General features: G+C 45.7%; 1 protein-coding gene across 2 annotated transcripts; it reads right to left on the bottom strand.

Annotated features, from left to right (window-relative positions):
• Positions 1 to 1653: 1653 nt before the first annotated feature.
• Positions 1654 to 19492, bottom strand: PHLDA3 (pleckstrin homology like domain family A member 3). 2 transcript variants are annotated; one of them, XM_069633632.1, is made up of 3 exons: positions 19198 to 19492; positions 13958 to 14448; positions 1654 to 3213 (listed from the first exon to the last, which is right to left on the bottom strand). In XM_069633632.1, exon 2 carries the CDS (start codon positions 14417 to 14419, stop codon positions 14006 to 14008), a length of 414 nt encoding a protein of 137 aa, XP_069489733.1. In that variant the 5' UTR covers positions 14420 to 14448; positions 19198 to 19492; the 3' UTR covers positions 1654 to 3213; positions 13958 to 14005. The 2 variants fall into 2 exon arrangements, with proteins under 2 accessions (XP_069489733.1, XP_069489734.1); XM_069633633.1 differs by lacking the exon at positions 19198 to 19492 and adding an exon at positions 19060 to 19168.
• Between the last annotated feature and the right edge of the window lie 3450 nt (positions 19493 to 22942).

Raw genomic sequence — 22942 nt, 5'->3', positions numbered from 1 at the left:
TGACAGGCTTCATGACCCTGCAAAGCCTGACTTAACCCTGAGCAAAGTGAAGCCCAATAAGGAGGGCTAGGGGGCGTCAATAGCCAGGATGCCCCCACTAAAGGATGACACATAGTTTCGCACCTGTCTTTGTGTGTGTTGCCATCTACAAATTAGCTGAGGGAGGATGCAATCTCCATTTATTGCCTAATTTCTAAGGCAACAGGTGTGTCGCAAGGAAGCCACAGCTAGGACAGGGGAGCATGTGATGCTGTTGGAAGGTACCTACGCAGAGGTGAGAGCTCAACAGCGGGGGAGGGTGGGGGCAGTGAACAGGAGAATAAGGCGTTCCGAGAAGTTTCATGGTGCGGGGGTGGTCATTCAAACTCTGCCACCGAGCGAGCAGGAGTATCAGTTGGATAGAGGTCTTGAGGGACACGCATTTTCAATCTAAGACAGAGAGTACAGAAGTAATAGGAATTAACTGTCCATTATGGTTCATTTGAGGCATTCCCAGCACACAAATGATGGAAACAGGACGTTCCTCACTCCAGGACCAGGAGTGAGCAGAAAGGTCTTTCATGATTCAAATGAGGCGCTCTCACTCTTACAATGAGTGAGGGTGGACTATCTCACTATGCAGTGAATGAACAGCGAATTAGAGCTCTCTCGTGACGTAGGCGATGCCGCCCTTCATTAGTGGATACGTAATCAGTACATGTGGGAAGGCTGATTGTGCACAGGAGGGTATCACTCTGGCAATAGGAATTTGCTGACATCACTTATGGTGTAGAAGTCATTTCTGTCTGGGGAGCAGGAAACATGTAAAGTTTATTTGGGTGAAAGACACACCATGTCACCCCAAATAATAGGGCGAGGTTTCATTCCATTCAGAAAATGTCACTTACTTAAAGTCACTGATCACATACCACAGACGAGAAAAGGTCAGGTGATAGGGTATGTCCCTTTTCCAGGATGTCAAACATCTGAATTGGGTCGGAGGGGGCTAGAAGTCTGAGGGGTCACATGGTTAAACGATGACCCAGAAGATTCCCAAGCGATTGATTAGCTAAAAGCATTAGGGGGGAACCATTCAATATGTGGTAGCACCCTATGAGCACTATTAGACTGTGCTGGCAGAAGGGTTGTATACAAATTGTACGAATGACAATTGTTCAAATAACAATTGACCTTCTGGACAATTGACTGAATTTAAATGGTCAATTAGGATATATATGCAGGGGGAAACCCCCACAACCCCCCCGCCCAATCCCATTGTATTATTATTACCCCAACCCATTATATATATATAAAAATGAACATGCAGTCAATTGTGCAGAAGGTCAATTCGGACCCCTGTTATTCGAACAATTGCATCATTCGAAAAATTGTAAACGAATAATTTGGGTAATACCGGCAGAAGACCTTTGCTCGAGAGGAAGGTACAAATAAAGAGCAGGTTGTACAACAAATACAAAGTACTCATCAATGTGAGTGGAGCACACAGTAATTATACCTTTTTTATGTTTGGGGCCCACAGGACAGCCCCAATCACTGTGCGGTCCTGGATCCTATGCCAGTAGAGGGCTGGCCCATCGTTCCTACCAGGGCCCCACTCAAAGTGCCATACTCTGCAGCAATACACGCAGGTTCGATGCAGGTCAAGAGACAGGGTTGGAATGTTTCTTTTTTTTTAATGAAGAACAAAATATCTCAACTCATCTTTTTGGACGATTTCAATAATAGCATAAGAAAATATAATCATACATGAAAATAGCAACAAATAACTTAGATATTAAAACAATGTTTTGGTTATAATGCTGCACACAAGCGGCAGCAGAAGCTTTTCTTGGGTTTGTTTCAGCATGCCTTTAAAAGCAGAGCGGAGGGTTCAAGCTCTACGGGGCAAACTTTGGGTCTCCCAAAAGTCCTCTTGGCTTTGTTTCAGCATGCCCCAAAAGCAGAGCGGGGCAAGCTTGACGGGGCAACCCATAGGTGTTCCAAGAGTCCTTTGAAGGCTGCAATGGATGAGATGAGTCGAGCTTTAGACTTTTACACAAAATGCGAGGTCAGCACAAACCCCCAAAAACCATATTGGCACCTAGAAATAAGAATTTCACAAGATCATATGAGAACCAGAAAAAAAGGAATGCTTATGCAGATTTCGAAAAAGGATGGCCGATGAAACAAGCTTGCATCCAGCAAATGTCCGGTCTCATCAGCGAGGCTACTCCGAGGCCACTACCAGTGCTTGCAAAAGTAGTCGAACTACAAAACATCAAGCGAGCCACCGGTTGCAAACCCTTGCAGAGGTTAGTCCTAGGTGGTAAGGTAGGAAATGCTCATGTTAGCTAGTCTACTGTTGCCATCCAATTCTTTTCTCTAACACTATGGCAACAATATACATTAAGCTGGGGAAAGGAGGGGGGAGGACTAGCCGAACAAGACCCCATTGCTCCGCAGCTCCCAGTAACTGATGTCCAATTGAGGATATAAGAAAGGTTCAGTTAAGAAGATTGGCTCTCATAAAACGGGGGACTTCTGGGACCTTTTCAACAATAGTTAAGCAAGTGATACATTCTTTTAAGTGCAATTTGTGGTCTGAACTCTGCTATTAGAACAACAGGATGAACTATTTAATCCACCTCAACCTGGTTTTCTTTTTAAGGTTGACCCAAAATATTTTATAAACTCAGCAATTGTCCCACATTTGGTTTGTTGACCATCCTCACCCGAAACCATTCTCCTTCTTCTCTGGCCCACTGCAGTACTTCTAGGGCATGGGATCACCAGTCACACATGTGTAAAATAAACCAGGACAGAATATGGTGGCGACTTGAGGGGCCTCAGAGGGGTCTTACATGCATTGCTATTGAGAAGTAGAATGGCCACGCTTAGAAGGCTCGGCTGCAACCCGCTATAAGGCGGGAGCAAGCGGATTGTTGCATGTTGTATGTGCAGCTGGGTCTAGGGTCTTGCCGTTTGGGAAACATCAATGGTAGTCTTTCATGAAGGCTGGAAGGTTCCCCTTTACAGGTGCCCGGCAACTGATGAGTGCAAGTACATCACCGGGGCAGCGGCATTCAACATTGCTGGCACGTCAAAGTGATCTGAAGTTGCGCTCTAAAATGAGCAGATCCTGGTTCAGAGAGTCGCTCATAGTCCAAAAAAAGCTTCAGTCTTGTCCAAGCGGTGCCGCTTCGACAGCCCACCAGGCAAAAGCGTACCACAATTCTGCAAGAGAGGGAGAGAGAGCACAAGTCATTAATGGTGGGCAAGCAGGTAAACCAGGCTCCTGGGCCAAGGCCCTCTGGGAGGGGCAGTTAATGGTTTCATCTAATTCCATAACACACACTGGGGTGTGGCAGCTCACCCTGAGGCCACTCCTGTCCTTCTGCTGCCCTCTGCCCAGCAAGCTTCTGGACACATACTGCACACATGGCAGTGTCTTGCTCCCTTTCTTGTCAAACAACCTGTTGAACATCCGCCCTTTGATAAATTACATTTTCAAAATGCTTACTTTGAGATTAGTATAATCCCTTCATTGAAAGCCATTTCCGAAAGGCTTCCTGTATTGAATTATGTTGGCTGCTTGTATCTGCGCCATATTCAAAGATAAGCAGAACATTTTAGAAGCACATTCCCCACTGCTGAAAGGCACTCCTACGATGTTATGTGACATTGTATTGCGCCTTCTGTCCTTGTTAGAGCTTCAAGGCACTGTGGTGGGGTAGTATGTGCAAAAAAGGCATTGCATTGCATGCAATTGGTTATTAGAACTCAGTGACTTCAATCACTAGCAGAGGTGATTAGTTTAAAACATTATAAAAATCATGCAGCTCATTCTGCTTCGGCGCAGCGATGACTGCTCGATCAGTTACCATGTGACAGATGGATCGAATTTGTCGTGGGCCTCGGCTGTATTCTATATGTTGCAGCACAAGAGGAGGAATGGTATTATAAATAGTTTCTCAAACCCCAAGGCAACTGGCTACAGTTGAGGGCTCTGCTATACTTTACTTGCAGAACACACGCACACTGAATAACATGCAGTCGCGTGCAAATTACATACACAATTGACAGATATGCCAAAGATACATTCAACACATGCCTTCTTGTCTGTATAATCGGGTTATTACAGTACACATCTTTTATATTGGATATAATCATCAATTAATGCCACTAACTTTAAAGGCAACAAGCAGTGGTGTCATCTTTTCTATTTCTCAGCACAACGGATACCCTGAAACCACAATAAAGGACAGTTATAATTATAATTGGTTATTTATAACACGCTTAATACCCAGAGGTTTCAAAGCGTGGACCCGGGGATTGAACCTGTGCAGCTTTAGTGTCGTCTTGCTTCCAAGGCGAGCGCGTTGCCCCTGAGCTATCCTCCCGAGACAATGACTAACTCCCGATTTCACACCGCCTACAGGCAACGATGATGCAATATTTACCATTTTCCAAGTCCTTTACTGCAAAGCTTGATTTAAGGAAACATGTGTAACTGTTTCCAGAGAGCCAACTTAAAGCTGGGGAAACAAATAAAAAATAAAACTGGGAAAATTAAGAGGCAAGTAGAAAGGTGGCGCATACAGAGGGTTCCACGCATTTTAAAATTAAAAATAAACCAAGCTTGGCATAGAAGAAAAAGCCCACAATGAAAACATAACTGATGAAAAACAGATGGAACGGTAACTTTGGGATGAAAGCCAGGATATCGAGCCTTTCCCACAACCAGGAACGAGGACACGTACCAAGTGTTACCAATGGGTCCAAACTAAAAATTACCAGTCGATTCTGAAAATACCAAACTTCGGTGTTGAGGGAGTCCCAACTAGGTAGCCTAATGAAAGACTCCACAATGGATCTCAAAACCCTAAACAGACGCCACCGAGAAAAGGAACATTCAAGAAACGTATGGTTGTGATGCAGGATTTTTCAGGGAGAACCAGTGTATTTTATTTTTTCACTGTATCTAGAGCCTGGAACCTTTGGCTCCCTAGATATTTCGGAATACAACTTCCAGTAACCATACCCAACGAAAGTCAATGGTGACATATCATTGGTGTCTTAGTCCAAAGCATCTGTACAGCCAAAGGTTGCCGCGCCCGGCACTGGGTGATCCCGCAAGGGATTCTAGATTTTATGGATTCTGCTTTCGGAGACACAGAAATGAAGCATTAAAGCTAGGCCTCTCCGGGCAAGAAGAATTTTGATTCCGATAAGATTGGAAACTTGCAGAAGTCATTCTCAACACCCAAAAGGCTATGTCCGAGGTTGTTCCGCTATGCCAGAAGTGAGGGCTTGCAAATGTCCTTGGGCCATCCATCACAAAGAATTCAAAGTAGCCCAGTACGAGTGCAACCACTTATTTTGAATTTCTAAGAGCAATGGCCACCAGTGTTATCCAATCATGAACCCACATTGATAACAGAGTCTCAATCTCCGCAGGGAACCATTCCGGTCTGCAGGAGCCTGCTTAATTTCACATCCACTCCCCTGGCCCACTGGTGCCATATAACTATACCTCTGCAGGGCGCAAACTTTGCATCCACCACTAGCCACTGGCTAATGATATTGCAGTCTTCTGTGTGAATGTATGGAATCGAGGTGGCGAGCGACTTATTTTTAATGGCTACCTAGAACTTTTTGTCCCCTGCCAATGTGCGCATGTTTAGGAATGTGGTTAAGGTGGCATTAGACACATCTAAAGAACATTTAAAAGCAGGATGTGGAATACAGACAAAGCGGTCTAGTTCAAATCTCATCTGAAAGTTAGATTTGGGACATGCTACGTACCAGCTCCTTCACCCACCCATAGGTAGTGCCAACCTATTGGGAAGATACCAGGAGGCACTATAGATAGACCTCAAGTAAATCTTTAGATTTGATCGCTTGAGTTTAGGGCCCAATGATGGAATAAACACACCTTCAGTTAATTGAAAGACATAAAACCATAGTACAATTACTGAAAAGCAAATAATAGGTGTCATGGTCTGCAATATTTAATGGTACTTCAGACATTATAATTTGCCTGTGGTCGTGCCACTTAGTCGAGTGAGTTGCCTGGCATCCTAATCTAAACAGCCTGGTTCCACAGCTGAGAAGTCTACCACTGGCACCCACCTTCTCCCCGTACGAAAAATGGGTTTATGGGACATCCCAAATCTGGGTAAATTTAATCCATGTATGTTGCAACAAACATTTATATGTAATTATGATAAAAAGGCAATCTCGACAATTCATCAGAACAACTTAAAAACAAGGAATAATACAAGCAATAAGACATTTGCTAGCAATGGCCGCCTCCCCTTCGCTATTTTTAAAGGGCTACAGTATACTTCCAACTGATCTAAAAGCAAAATAAGCTACAGAGAGGTAGAGGAACATTTTGGGAAGAAGATCCCTTGGTGAGAGTCCGGTTCCATAGGCATACATATAACAAACAATCAATGGTAATACCCCAGCACTGGAACTACAAAGGATTTTAAATAGGTGATTCAGTAGGTTTGAAGACATAGAAATTACAAGATGATGTTTAAGCAAAAAAAAGAAAAAAAACAATGAAAATAAGAAATCAAAGAATGCCCTCATTGCATGGCATGTGTGGCAACAGGATACAGAAATGCGGGATTTTGTCCAACGTCTACACAACGTGTGTATTTAAAACCATGGCTCCATATAAAGTTTTGAAGTGGGAGTGTTTTACTGCCTATTTTTTTTTTTAAGTTATGAGCAAAATGAGTTTTTTTCAAATGGTCTAACGAGTAACTCCTTTTGCCAATGTAAGTACTTTTTTGTCAAGGTAGAAAAACACGTTACCCCTCCAACATGCATCTTTTTGTGCCATACTCTGTTGCATCTAACCTACATCACTAGCCATCCCCGGATTCTCAAGGAAAAAAGCGGGGGGCACTGGATTCACTGTCACTGCCCCACCCCCGTGGAACTCCCTACCTCTCCACATCCAAGAGCAGCCTTCCTACCTTATCTTTAGAAAACTGCTAAAAACTTGGCAGTGCGAGAAATATGACTAGAGGGCATCCCCACTACCCTACTATCCGCAGCATCTACCATCATGCTTTTGTACCTGTCTGTTTTTTTGTCTTGCCCACCAATGTACCAGCGCCGTGATACTTACGGATTTGGGCGCTTTAAACAAATACAATAAATAAATAAATAAATAAATAAAGTCATAACTAAAAGATGTTGTTTCTCTTTTTTAGTTTAAGGTAGTAATATGAAGGAAGGTGTTTTCTGGTGCCACTGTTCTGCTGGTATCCATGTAGCTCGGTGGATGGGAGGATGGGCGCACTATAGGTGCCCTCCTATTGCTATTTATTTTTGGGACCTTGTTTTTACTTCCCATTGCATTTGCAGGTTTGAGGAAATAAAACTGGCTGGAACGCTGAGCTGTGGGCCATCTACAACTGAACCAAAATGCACAATAAAATTCTGTTTTATCTGTAGTTTGTAATCGTTGAACATCATAAAGGACTCCTGCACCACTCTTTACACCACTCAAACAGATTGAAACTGACCATAGTGGAGAATTTAGGTTTTGGAACAAGAGCGATTTTGTACTATCATGAAGGTGGCCCGGTTCCACAGCTGACAATTTTCCAACTGAACCCTGAACACTGGAACTCACATTTCTGATAGATTTACCAGGTAAAACAATTAGTTAGCTCTCCGTGGCATGCAAAAGACAAGCAGGTTGTTAATGTAATTCACCAGTGGTAGAAGGGGGTGACCGATCCAGATATGCCCTGCCGGTAAGGGGCAACAGTGTCCAAAAAAAACCAGTAGCAAATCAAGCCAGCTCCTAGCTTATAAGGGGCCATTTCTTTTGAATAAAAACTCCTCCAGCTTAATTTTTATTTTTCGGCTAGTGAACCAATTCAAATCTGATATGATATAACCAATGATGGTTTGAATGATTCAAACCGTTTGGACTTGAAACTTAGAAATGAGTCAGAGCTCAAACTGAGCCACTGAGTATGGAGTACTGTTTGTCCCATGTGTCCGATTACAATTTCTGTAGACTGTTTTTTTTTTTCTTGGATGAGCACACGTGTCTTTTATCAACAAACTGGTTAGAAACGATTGGAGACAGAAACAAGGTCAATTTTGGGTATGCGGAGGCTTGGTTTGAATCGTATGCCAAGACCGCTCTAGGAGGGATTAGCAGAGTAAAAGCTTTATTTCTATGATTTGAAACTTGGCTCGAGTCCAGCACTAAGGCGCACCCGCCCCTGCACCCACCCCCTGTAATTTAAACATCCTACACGGGCCCCATTTATAATTCCAAGTGAATTATTTTAAAAAATGCATAACCTCTAAATTGCTGTCAAGTGTGCCATCTATTTACCAGATACTTGTCATTGCAGCATATGTTACTCCTGATTCATCTGCTACAATACCCAGGGGGATATCCCCCAGGAGTTGCGGCAAAAACAAATAGGGAGTAAAAAAAAATCTGCTGTGAAAAATGGTGTGGTAAAAACACAATGAACCACTCAAACAGTTTAATTTGCATTGAGTTGTTTCACACATACACAATCCCCTGGCAGAAGCTAAGTGATGACATACAACCAGCTGTGGACTCTGCTCACTGGCTGCCCTCTAAGAAGGGAGAAAAGTTCAAGAGTCCTGAAATGGTCCATAAAGGTTACCAAGGGCTTGGACCAGGTACCGGGCAAGACAAAGCGACTATCGGTCCACCCGCAGCATCCACCCTTACATAGCGGAGGTTCTCTTGCCGCATAGGGTTCAACTCCAGGCATGCTGTTCCCAAATGTTGTTCCCAAAAGAAAACCACCCCTTAGACTATCACTTACAATTGACCTCTTTCGCCCAAGCTTCTTCTTCTAAGCCCTGCTCATACTTCCTTTTTCTCACAGCTTTTCAGGTGGCCTCTCGGGAGGATAGTTCAGGCGCAACGTGCTCGCCTTGGAAGCAAGACGTCATGGAGCAACACGGGTTTGATACCTGGTCCGCACTTAGAAACCTCTGGATAGTAGGCGCGTTATAAATAACCTATCATATCATACCAGGAAGAAACATCCATAATGTGCCATCTTTGTATATAGATCGTTGTTGAACAAGGTCTGTGCGATGGCGACTGCGGTTAAGCACCGCCATCCTTACCCTAAAACCTGGCTTTACCGCTCAGATCCTCTTCTAGAATTCTGAGAGGACCCCGAAAGGACACCCATAGGACCGCAAGAGAGGGACTTATTACAGCTATTTTATCCTCCCATCCAGAGGAAATCCGAATGACTATATAAGATGACAACCACTTTAGGGAGATGTATGAAATGAAACCGGCACCAAGCCCAGTGTGCATTATGTACTTAGCGATTCAACCACAAGGCCCTTTTATCACAGCTAGGCGTGTCAAATATAACCATCTGGGTTCATTCTCGTGTTCCCAAAATGCTCCAATTGTATGCAGCACAGCCAGGAAATCTCATGTGTGCTGTATGTCACTTGCCACGGTCTTAGATCAGTATTTCAAAGGGGTACAGTGGGAGGTTACCGACTGACCACATTGCAATGGCAACCTAGCCCAAAAGTATATTGAGGGTTGTTCTCGGTCGGATTATGTACTTAGCCCAGAAGGGAGGGCAAGTGGGTCCATCTTACTATTCCTATTAGGGCTACAATTTCTATGAACTTTGAAATTCTCTCATTTTCAAAATGGTTAACTAGATCAGTATTTACATACATTTCTATCTTTTAGAGCTTGTTGGTTCTCAAAATGTCCTCGCTTCTTTCAAGTGTCTTGCTCAGATTAAAGCCCATTATGTGTTTCTTCTCTGAGCAACGGGTCAATATTTCGCTTCGCGTGCAGGACATTGGTTGGTAGTGCGGTTGAACTCTTGCGTGCGGTACACGGTACCCACCGACACTAGAGAACATGACAAATGCCGTTTTGGACCCTGCAGCCTGGTCCATTGCTCCATTACAAGGTCTGTCAGAGCCCATGCATCCGCCACAGAGCCTGTCTGGGTCCCCCATCCTCCTCTCCTCGTATGAACAATGCATCTGCTCTGCGATGGGGCTATTCCCTTCAGTGCACACAAGATCACAACGCAAGTCTCCAAATACCAGATTGCATCGGTCGTTGCTGCGCTCCTCCTACAATTAATCAGTGGAAAAAACACCTGAAGATATGTTTTTTACCTGGGACCACTCCAGTCAGCAACGTCTGGGGTGTCTCTAGTAAAAGCCCAACTGCCAAGGAGACTGTTCCTGACATTGAGAGAGAGAGAGCTAGCAGGATCAGGGTATGATACACCAGGCACAACCAGTAAGGAACACAACATTACTACAATAGTGCGTAATATTTTATAATATATGAGTAGGTCTTAGGAGGGTGGGTGAAGGTTGCCCACTAATTCCCAGTTCACATTGCCCATTCAGTGTTGTTATCCTAACTTGTTCGTGCCATAAGCACTCTTCAGGAAGGTCTTTGGGTCTATTTGTAGAATATGCTTTCTGCATAGAATGCTGGTCACTGTAGTTTGCAAGAGGGAAAAGGCTTTAAGAGTGTTTGCACTTGGGTAATGCATGCCCCACTACTGACTTAGACTGATGGCATGTCCTGCCGCCCCCCACCCCACCCGCGCCACTGAGGGCATTCTACTAAATGAGGGCAGTTGAATCCAGTTTGTCTGCTGAAGACAACAGTGACCAGCATTCCATGCAGTGTGTGTACGAAACATCTGGACTGCCTCCAGGAACAGCGCATGAGGCACGGAGGACAACACACAGCAGGTGATGTGAATTGAAAACCATAGTGTATCCTTACCTGCAGCCCACCACACCAAAGTAGACACATTTTACAAGATCTTTGTTGAAGTGGCATCCCTTAAGGGTAGCGATTGGTGCAGCCTAGACAGAGCATCACTGTGATTAAGTTTGCTATTTAAACTAATTATGCCCCTGCATCAATCATCCATGAACTGCTTTACTGCCCATGTAATATGCCTTTAGTATTTTTTTTTTTTTTTAATAGCTGGATGCTTGTATCGGTTATCAATCGCGTTTTATTAGTGTTCTACGACTTGAAGGTGCCACTAAACATCAGTGAAATAGGATACACAAAATAGCCGTTCTTCAGCTTCAGAGGTCATGTGATGTAATTTCCTGTGAGGTCATTAGCATGGTGCTACTTCCTGTGATGCCATCTGGTCGTAGGATTTTCGGAACATCACTTCCGCTATCTGTAGGTGACTGGTGAAAAAGTGCTTAAGACTGGGGCGGTTTGTTTATACCTTAAATAATAAAAACTAGGAACAAAGGGAAACATTTTCAGGCGTTCAATTGAAGTCGCAGCTGTGTATTTGGATTGCTAAGGAAAGGGGCGGTAGGTTGGGGCGACAGACCCAAAATGTCCATTTCTGGGGTTGTGATCCTAATCTTCACATAGCTTTTAATAAATCACTGTGCCCGGCCTTGAAAGGCTACACTCATCTTACATCACCATTTATTAAAGCAGCAGATCACAGAGAGGCCCCGCGTTTTGGGAATACAATGCTTCCCTTATGCGCCAGGGTCTTGCGGGCCATTATGGTAACAAGAGCCTGCAGCGAAATGTAGAATCCAGGCCTTCGTTCTCAGTCTCCCTCGTGGTGCCGGGATCAAAATGAGGGAGATCTACTGGCCCCGGCTACTAGTTTCCCATGTGCAGCTCAGAGCCTCACCAGCTTGCCACCAACTAATACCTGGAGCTTGACAAGACAACCGGCGCTATGCAAATAAACCCATGTTCTTTTACACACTGGTGGGAGCTATTTGGGGTTCCCAGAAACATACATCTTGACCACATTCCGAATTGTGATCTTATTAATACTGCGCCAATGCAGGCATTATGATTAACAAGTCACCTTGTGTGCTTTTTGGAACTGAAAATACTCAAAGTTGGGTGAAGATCAGTGGCATAATACTGAGTATTGTGCATAATTGTGAACCCTGGATTAATACATTTATACTGCATCTATTCAATAAAATAAAAATAGGTCAACAAATGTATTCTATTTGATAGTACAAGCGACATTGCTTGAATTCCAACGCTGAAGTTGGATTTGTTCCACATAAGCTACCGCTAGTAGCGCCCCGGGTATGTTCATTATATAAAGAGCTCTGTTGCTTCCCAGTTAAGTTTACGTTTCATAAACCCCATTACACAGGTTGAACTATTTCAGGTTGCTAGCAACTAGCAACTAGCCAGACATAAAAAGCCAATTGCCATTTAATTCTATACATAGACAGCACACCATGTATTACTCATCAAAGGTCAATTATCACTTGCCAATGGCTAGTGGTGAGTGCCAATTTAACACCCTTCCTTACATACATTTCTCTTTCACTCCCATTGAGGGATATTCTATATATGCGGGAGCTACTGACAGGTCATTACACGCTTTATTTCAATCTATTCTATGTTATTTAAAGACAGACATGTGAACTGGTGGATGGGAACATGTGGGAATTCAATTTGCAGAAAATACTGGATGGAGGGCAAGAAAACCAAACCCGGATATAAAGCTAAAGATAAGGCTTTGGGAGATAGAGGAGAGCGAGCGGGTGGAGGAACAACCACCCCCCACCCCCAGACACCGACCATTTGAGCACTATCTAAATGTCTGTAACATACACAAAACAAGATGCATTTCCTCCAGGTTTGTGGCTGCTGGAGACTCCATATAGTGTTTCAGCACCCACCACTATCTGCAAGAACCAGAATGCAAAGTGAATGAACACAAACGCCAAGTCAGACTGAACACCTCACGCCTGACATGAGACAGCTTGAGAGCGTGGATACCGGGTGTGTGCCCCAGAGGAGTGTTTGGCTCCCTTCCAAGGAGATGCCCATGGCTGCCAACATGCACATGGCCACATGTGGCCCAGAGCAGTAGAATGGTAAGGCCAGAGCAGGCAAGTTCCATCCAAAATCTGTAAATACCCACTCAGCAGCGCTCTGTGGGCATTTAAAGATGTTAATGTCCCTGCAGTGGGCTCAACAACATTAGCTTCATGCCCCACTTGTTAGACAATCCTGGCTACGCCTCTGATGTGGTCATTCTTGAGGGCTTGGCACCAACATTTGAACTGTGCTAGTATGTTGCATAAGGTTGGCTTTGCTTCGGGTATAGAGCAGAAGTGCTACACATTGGTGGGAAAAATGGACAGTTGCATCCATTGGACACGCACACACTAGACCAAATCAACTAAAAATTTGCAAAAGGAATGCATAGCACTGGGCACAGGCCTTTCCTAGTGACATGTGGTAAGATGGCCACCGTAACTGTTGGGTCAAAATTAAACCAATTGGACAACAAGCACAATAACACAATGAGCCTCATTACAAGTCACCCGGTATGGAAATAACGGTGGTGTTAAACCCGCCGCCACTGTTGTTTCCATACCGGGTAATCTCGAGTCCTGCAGGAGGAGGTGTCATTCCTGCCAGGTCCGACCTGGCAGGTTTAACACCGCCCGCCTGCAGGGGGACGTGGAAACACTGGCACCATCACGAGGTGTGCCGGTGTTTCCATGGTCCCCCTTCCCATTGAGTCCTATGGGACTCAATGGGAATGGGGATTTATCGAATTCCGCCTCCGGAATTCCCGGGTCACCGGGGTTGTAATGCCCTGGTAATTCCGTGAATCGCGGAGGCAGAATGGTAATACGAGTCCGGCGGTAACCGAGCTGGAAAAACTGGCAGGTTACGGTGGTACTCGTAATGAGGCCCAATGACTTCAACAAGAAAAAAACAGAGATTCAACGCGCAAAGTGCAATTTTCATATTTTCATCTTAGCATTGTAGGTACAAATTAATATTGGTCTAGCCTGTACCCATGTATACAGCCTCAGGCAAAAGGCTATTTAGGTGTCCCACGCTTGTGATAGGGTAAAATGAAAATCAGTTTCCCTGACCGTAGAGCACTCAGTTGTTCCTCACCTTGGTGGTCGCCTCCCCGTCTGGCGGGGAAGAGCTGAAGTCCGTTTATTAAGACACCATTGTGCTGGACACGCGTATACTCTGCCTGGCACGCACCCCTTGGATGGCTTGCTGGTTCTTGAACTTGACCAATCCCAGGGTGATCTCAGCATTCCAGCCCGGGTCATCCTGTGAACAGCGAAAGTCAATCTCGCCCTTGTCCTCCATCACCACGGTGAAGTAGATGTACCGCTCCTTCCACTCCACACACTCCACAGCCTTCATACGGGAGAAGCCCAACTCCTTGCAGCGGGTGGCAGAGCCCTTGGCATCAAAGAGCTGCAGGCCTTTCTCAGTCAGCAAGCAGCGCTTCTTCTTCCAGAGCTGGAGAAGGCCACCACTTCGCTTCTCTAGGAGGCCCTCCTTTAGAACATTCTCTGTGCTCATCGTGCACACGTTCTCCTCTCTAGTCCCCTCGCTCATTCGTACTCGCAGATCCACAGGTTGGGCTCCTAGATAAAAGAAACATTGGTTAATCAAATGAAGAAAAAAAAAAAAACTAGTTACAATTATTGCAGATCCTCACGCAAACTGCCTTCCTAGGCCTGTAGGCCTGCCGATCACTTGTATTGTCCCTATCCAAGCCACTCTACCCATTAAAATGGCGTTTCTGAGATGTCTTGTTCTCCTTGTTTATCGGGATTCCATCTTTCACAGGATTGTGCTATTGCTGCTTCTTCTTACCTTCTCATTGTTCCTCCATCTACTCTTGTGGTGGGCACTTCCTGATTTCTCATCTCTCCCATTTGCTCATTATCTTTGCCACCAGCTTTTCTTTTTCCCTTCACTTAAAGCAGTTTCTCTGTCTAGGACTTTTCAGTGCTTTTCTTCCTGTGTCTGTTGTACTTTTCCCAGCTTTCCTCTTTCTCGTATGCAAGTGTGTTTCTTTCTGGGCCTATCATTTTCTCTTGTGCTTGCTGCTCACATGCATGGGATTTTTGTTTTCTGTTTCAGTTTCCAGTCAACTCTTGTTTGACCATTTGTTTGTGCCGCATTGTGCCACCAAGAATTCAAAACTATTAAATTAGAGTATAGATAGGGAGAAATGGCATATGTGAGGAGGGACACAAAGCTTGTAGGCAGTGTTTGGTTATTTGCCCTACTATTGACTGCCCATGGCCATGCTAATCCGTATTGCCATTCCCACCCAGTTCCTGCCCCCCTCCCCAAAGCACGTCCTCATGGGAAGTCTTTGAGCTCACTTTAAACCATGAAACTTTGTATCAAATTGCCTGCCAGTGTTTTTTCAAAGCAGTCTTCCGAGAGCTAATGACTTAATTGGAGCTGTAAACACGCTACTGGCTACTGGCGTAATAAAAATGTCTTCACCAGGTCTGTCTTCAGCCACTCGATTTGTAAGTATTATTCCTGTCCTCCACTGAAGTCGTGTTAAAGACAATCTTTGGCAATGCCACAAGTCGGCTTGCATAAAGTATTAAGTATTTGCCAGCCACTGCTATTAGATGCCCAGGTTCTCACACCATTTTGCACCCGCTACCATCAATGGCCATACCACTATAGCAGTGCCTGGCAAGTGCATTTCCCATGCCTACACAAAAGCCGAAACTGTTGGCATTGCCAATGCTGGTTAATACTAGATTCCTCTGTCATATGGCAAGATTGACATTTCTCATCCGGCAACTATTGCTAAGTGTGTCCTGCCGATACGGGTCCAAACGGGGCCATTTGAACAAGCGGCCTGCTGGCACTACTACCTTCTGATCGACTCCACACACAGTAGCGATGGAGAATAATTCACTGCAGGTATGCAGAACAGTTGGGGATTCTGGAACCACACACTGCATGCATGTATTAAGCCATGGTGATTTCTGACTTACAGACATTACCACAGCAGAGATCAGCAATGGCAGCCGCTGCTGCAAAAATGTCTGCCACAGCTCCTCACTGAGAACTGCCAACTGCCCTTGGTTTTTGTAAGTACAAAGAAAGCGGCCACACTCCCTCATTAACCAAGGATTCCACACCCTTGAAAGGAGTTCCACTAAGTCACTGGCTGTGGTGTGTGCGATAGGTCTGCACGCAAATGACACCTGCATCCTCGAGCCTTCCACAAGCGGCAAGAAGGAGAAAAGTTGAAAAGGGAATTTGCCTTTCTTTTTCCTGTGCATATACCAGGATAAGAATAAACTTTTTAGTTGAGTAACTCCATCAATTTCTGCACCTTCCGCTAATATCCTTCTCACACTATCACCATGTTGTATCTTTCCCATTTGTTTTAAGCGTCCTCTTTCTCCATTTGCTCATTTAGAGTATTCCGCCCCTTCCTCTGCTCATCTAACCCTTCCAGTTGTTTCTTCCATCGTTTCTCTCATCCTTCCTCTTCCCTATGGGACTGGGTTAATTGCCCACCATTCTAGAAATGCTAACATCTCTCTACCGCCTAGTCTGCTGTGTTGTATCCACCGTTCTGTCCTGACCTGCAACGATCATCGTCAACTTCATGGAATATTTGTCAAAGTTCTATCTAAGGAATGCCCCTCCTACTTTACAATTATCTGAAAACACATTTGGTTTGGGCTGTAGTTATTTCTGTGGCCACCACTTTTTAGTAGCAACAGAATTACCTCCCCTCGGAATTCCAAGTGTGACCTTGAAATGGAGGGTTTTCCCTTCAGCATCATGTTGGAGGTAAATCCTCAATTTCAAGAAGAAAAAAAAACCTCCACCAACCGTAATAATGTGCTCAGACCACAGGACCGTGTGGCGGTAACAGTAAACGAGTATGGCGGTAATTTGGTGGAGTTAACGCTGTATTACTGACAAACTCTTAATACGACCCAATGTATTGAATTATTTATAGCATGTCCTTAGTGAGATGCAAGTCTTCCTGTACACCCTATGAATTTCTTTTCTCCATCTCTTCCTCGCAACTATTGTTCTGCTGCAGACTTTCCATTCCATCCGACCTCTTTTTTAATTGCCTTCAGGCATCCCGTCCCTCCAATCTCTGAGCGAGTGCCCCCTTACATTCTCTGCATCATGCTCTTCCCCAGTTCCTCAGTCCTCCCTGGCTACTGATTTCGTTCTCTCTGTGTCCTGCGTTTAACGCTGTCTCCTCGTTTGCTCCATCTCACGTCTCCATTGAGCTGGCCTCACCAATGCCATTATTAACTCTGCCAAACGTTCTTCGCCAGCTCTTATTTTTGCCTCTTTCTAACTCGAACCCTTTCATTTTTCTGAAAATGTCGGGTGGGGACATGATATCTAAATGAAAGGGGCTCCAGCCAAATGAGTGGGACAAAATAGTGTGCCACAAAACGGGAGGGTGACACCCTTGTGCCCCCTAAAATTACTCCCATGTCCCTTCTTCGCAGTCTCCTTTAGCCTCAAGCTGGCTAGCCTCTCACTTCTCCTGTACCACTATCCAGTCTCATCTCCCCGCCTCGCCCTACCCTTCTTCTCAGCCTCAAAATCACCCCCATTTTCTGTTACCACCTCCCGACTCTTCCTATCCCAAACACTACTTAAGACTATTGTTGGTCTTTTCTCAATGTCTCCCCTCCAAGGCGATGAGTTGCGCTTTACAAATCCTCTACCATACCATACCTCTGCCACTTACCTTCTCTCCCAGGTAATAGTCTTTGCTTTACCTTCTCGCTCACTCTGTACACTACCCCTTTTCTGTACCACCCTGACACTCCCTCCACCGTCCTGATTATTTTCGCTCCTCCTTTCACCAATCCGCGGTCTCATCCTGCATATATTGTCTGTCAATTAACACCCCCTTGTTCTTTGTGGTTTATTGCGCATTGCCGTTTGCCATCTTCTTTTTAAGCTTTTCTCCGGTCAGATCCATTTCTTTATCGCTTTCTATTGGGTGTCCCACTTTCTCTGTTGTTTTTCTTCTCCCTTACTCTGATGTTACTTCTTTTCCACTGACACCTTCTGTTTCTGGGCACTGCCTCTCCTTGATCCACATCCCTTACTCCGATGTTCCTTCTTTTCCACTGACACCTTCTGTTTCTGGGCACTGCCTCCTCTCGCTCCACATCCCTTACTCTGATGTTCCTTCTTTTCCACTGACACCTTCTGTTTCTGAGCACTGCCTCCTGCTGTGTGTATCCCACCGCCTCCCCTCACTCCACATCCCTTACTCTGATGTTCCTTCTTTTCCACTGACACCTTCTGTTTCTGGGCACTGCCTCCTGCTGTGTGTATCCCACCGCCTCCCCTCACTCCACATCCCTTACTCTGATGTTCCTTCTTTTCCACTGACACCTTCCGTTTCTGGGCGCTGCCTCCTGCTGTGTGTATCCCACCGCCTCCCCTCACTCCACATCCCTTACTCTGATGTTCCTTCTTTTCCACTGACACCTTCCGTTTCTGGGCGCTGCCTCCTGCTGTGTGTATCCCACCGCCTCCCCTCACTCCACATCCCTTACTCTGATGTTCCTTCTTTTCCACTGACACCTTCTGTTTCTGGGCACTGCCTCCCCTCACTCCACATCCCTTACTCTGATGTTCCTTCTTTTCCACTGACACCTTCTGTTTCTGGCCACTGCCTCCTGCTGTGTGTATCCCACCGCCTCCCCTTACTCCACATCCCTTACTCTGCTGTTCCTTTTTTTCCACTGACATCTTCTGTTTCTGGGCAGTGCCTCATGTTGTGTGTATCCCACTGCATCCCCTCACTCCACATCCCTTACTCTGATGTTCCTTCTTTTCCACTGACACCTTCTGTTTCTGGGCACTGCCTCCCCTCGCTCCACATCCCTTACTCTGATGTCCCTTCTTTTCCACTGACACCTTCTGTGTCTGGGCACTGCTTTCTGCTTTGTGTATCCCACCGCCTCCCCTCACTCCACATCCCTTACTCTGATGTTCCTTCTTTTCCACTGACACCTTCTGTTTCTGGGCACTGCCTCCCCTCACTCCACATCCCTTTCTCTGATGTTCCTTCTTTTCCACTGACACCTTCTGTTTCTGGGCACTGCCTCCTGCTGTGTGTATCCCACTGCCTCCCCTGCATATTTTGTTCCTCTCTCTCTCCTAGTCGTCGTCTCCATCGTCCACTATCCCTGGCAGCCCTCCTGCCTCCTTACCCGCGGCTGTTGCGCTCTATCCCTCTCCAGTTTTGGTCCATGCTGTGTCTCCATCCCTGCGCGCAATCTACAGGTGTACAGACGCGCGAGCTGCACTATTCCTGAAAGACCCAGCGAAAGAAGCGGAAGGATACATACATGTGTCTCTCCGCCGAGCGATCATGGCAGCCCCCTGCCTCCCTGTGAGCGGATCCGGCTGCTGAGCGCAGCTCTCTCTCCCCGTCTCGGCTCTCAGGAGCGCCTCTCCCAGTGCGTGGGTGCTGACCTTTCAGTCAGATTTAGCCCGGCCGCGGGATATTTGTGCGCCTTGTTAACACTGTCTGTCCCCGTTCCCGTCAGCGGGGCGTGGATGCCTCCTCTGCGCTCTCCCACGGGGGATATGTCGGTACATGCCTGCCCTGTCTCGCGGTCTGCTTCCCACATGCACATTCCAGGGGCCGGGCCTAAGCCGCAGCCCGCCCTGGCTCTACAGGCATCATCCGGGACCAATCAGCGCGCTCAAAGGCCCTCCTGCGTCCAATCAGAGAGCTGAGCAGCGGGAGCCTAGCCAGCACAGCTGTAATCCATTCATTCCCTGGCCCCGGTCATCCTTTCTGGCTCTCGGAGTCTTGGTCTGTGGCCAGACCATTCCCCAGAGAAACCACATTGGAAAAACCGAGGAATGTTCTCGTTTTATTTTACAGTTTCAAAAATGCGTTTCCATGCTTATTGTTGGGGCTGGTAAGGAGCTCTGGGCCACAAACAGCAATGTCCTTATTACGTATGCACTGGTAGGGCGTTTTGGGACCCATTTCAACTTGATGTTTAGTGGGCCCCCTTGGTTACAGTTCCCGGGCATCCATCGGGTGCTTAAATTACTATGGAGTCAAAAGAATGAAGCAGGGGTGCGGATTGTTAAGGAACTGGCAATGAGCAGGCAGCTGAGATGTCTGCTGAATCGCTCTTTGTCAGCAAAGCTCTAATATAGACGAAAGCGGAGTAAAAAAGGCAGCGAGGTGAGAAGAACGCTACTGGATACGGAAAAGCCCAAAAGAGGTGACGCCTGCAAAGGCGATCCGTAACGTGTGCTAAAGAGCACATTACTAATGTCGAGGAAACCAGAGTAAATAGACAGCAAGCTGGGAGTAACCCTGCTGGCAACTGAAAAGCCCAGGGACGTGACAACTTGCAAAGGTAGCCCATTTAATGTTCTAAATTAAAGGTTTACGCTGCTGTGTCATATTACTTGCATGGGCCAGACGCTCAGGCCCGTTTCCAATGAATAGGTTGAAAGGACCTGACGCCATGCTTTTACATTACTCCATGTCCCACCCTTCCCAGTATTTCCACCTAACCCAACCCCCCTCTCCATGCACAGGGGTTGGGCCGCTTCAACCTCTTGGGTAATGACCCAGTGGATCATGGGCAACACCCTACCTTATAAGTAGTGAGGGGCTTTAGAGCCTAAAGACTTGGTATGGCTGTCTTGTGAATTGCTATTAGGAAGAGAGGATGTCTTCCTGCGTAGGGATTGGGAGGAGAAAGGGGGACATGGTGGTAACAAGTAAAATGTGTTTTTGAAATTGACAGATGAGCGCTTGCAAATGTTGATTAGTGCAGCCAATTATACATGATTTCACTATATGTCTCTCTTGCAATCCCCCTGCCCACCCCTCCACCATCCCCCCCAATCCCCTGTGCCCATGTGAGGCCAGAATGACCGCAACCTAGTCAGTGCATTCTGGTTATTTTGAGTAAACTGGTACATCTGTCATGTGTGATATCCTGCCCCATTCGATACAGGTGCTAGTTAGTTATATTTTTTTTCTTTTTGTTAGGACTTATAGTTCCATTTTAAATGCATGAATATAAATCCCATAATTCTAAGAAAAAATAGGACTGCACTTGCATCTCTTATATGGAGCAGCGGCACTGAAAGCAAGGCTGATTCCGCCATCCTGGCGTTGTGCATGCCAATTTCCTATATTATCTTTGCCTAAATATAACACTTCAGGTCCTACCACTATTTGTTGCACTCTGAAACACTTCTTCCTAGAAGGAATCAGTTCTGCCCACACATACAACTACACTTCCTTTTTTCACAACACAAATATCCCATAAACTCTTGCACATTGGCCAGGTTTCGCTCAAATGTGCTTGTTCTACCGAATTAGTGTGATTTGCTAATATACTGCACCACTATCTTTAAATAGAAACCTTTCCATTCCCACATCACATTTCTCTTTACATTGACTATGACTGCTGGGCTATTCGCTCCTCTCAATCTTTGAAAAAAGAGGGCCTTTCAAACCACCCTCGTCTCCGGCCATTTCTCTGCCACATTTTTCTTCCCCTTCGTTTCACCTCTTTCCTTAAATAAGCCCCTGTATCTCATACAGAAATGCTCTCAACCAGATGTTTTCTATGTGCAGTCTTCACCCATTTAAGCCATTATCAGTTACAACTTTCTCTCGATTCACAGTATTTAATTACTCCTTCCCAGAGGGGAATTCTTCCCTGTGAGGCTAGGCAGGGGAGCCCACTATGCAACATTCTCCCTAGAGGAGGCGGTCAACGTGACCTCAACGGGTAGAGACTCCACTCTTAGGGACAAAGACTCTGTGAAGGAACTACCTGTCCCACTTTCCCATGAACCCCTCAGACCATCACTGCCTCAGAGGTCACATCCTTAACAAACTACTATCTGCTATTCTAATGCAAGTACTAAAACCCAACACAGGTCCACTGACAAGAAGAGTGGCAGAGTAATATTGATCACTCCTCCATTGCCAATAGAAAATTCTGTGAAGAGTGGGAACTATGGAGTAAGAAAGAACACTCCAGAGAAAGAGAAGAAGGACAAAGATCCTCCACTGGGTATGACCCAGCTCATATGCATAAAAAACAAAGACAGACTTGCATTAGAAGGTTGTATTTACCACGCAGGTGAAGCCTGGGAAGTTGCAACCTGGGAGAGAGAAGCAAGGGCATTCCGGGAGGTCCTCGGTCAAGAGGACATGGAGAATGAAGAGGGACTCCAGCGGTGCAGAAGCCAGCAGGGAGCCGACTCCTGTTTGTGGCCAGAAGTACTAGGTGGTGTTGTGACCTCCAGGAAGTGGACCACATGGTCGACAATGACGGCAAAACCATCCAGCAGAATATTCTGCAGAGACCGAAGCAGAGAAGGAAAGAAAGAGGCTGGAAGCCTTTATCGAGACAGCGTGATCCTGAACCCACAAGAATAACTGGTGATGGCAACCTGACAAGCTAGAGGTAACAGGAATGGTGTGAGACCCGGGAGGGGCCGCGGGCAGGCACTAAACAACAGAGAGTATCACAAATATCAAGATATTCATCATGCTCCTCCCAGTAAGTATAACGGTAGTAAAGACTATAGTGAATACTGAGAGGCTCATCCTATTCGACTTAGTCATGGTAAAAGCAGCAAAGAGTATAACGAATAAAGAGAGACTCATGATGCTCATCTCAGAAAGAGTTTAACGAATACTGAGAGACTCATTATACTTGCCTCAGTAACTGTTAGAACAACAGAACATATAACAAATATCAAGGGACTCATCATACTCATCCCAGTAACTGTGCAACCTGCAGAGAATAAAATGAATAGCAAGGGACTCATCATACTGGTCCCAGCTAGTGTGAAACAGCAGAGAATATATATAATACAGATGGTCTTCTCACACTCGTACCAGTGATTACAAAAGCAGTAAAGATAGTGAAGAAAGTCAAAAGACTGGTTATACTTGTCTCAGTGGTTGGGAAGACTAAGACATAGCAAAGAGAAACAGAAGAACTTACATGGTGGTTGCCATAAGTGAAAGTACTTGGAAGATAAAATGGTACAAGAGATCAGATACAAGGACGACCCTAATTGAATGCTGAA

Source organism: Ambystoma mexicanum, chromosome 13 (genome assembly GCF_040938575.1).
Source record: "Ambystoma mexicanum isolate Mex_15411 chromosome 13, UKY_AmexF1_1, whole genome shotgun sequence".
In the NCBI taxonomy this organism is placed as follows: domain Eukaryota; kingdom Metazoa; phylum Chordata; class Amphibia; order Caudata; family Ambystomatidae; genus Ambystoma; species Ambystoma mexicanum.
Note: the sequence above shows the minus strand (reverse complement) of the source record. Positions and strands in the feature narration are given on the sequence as shown.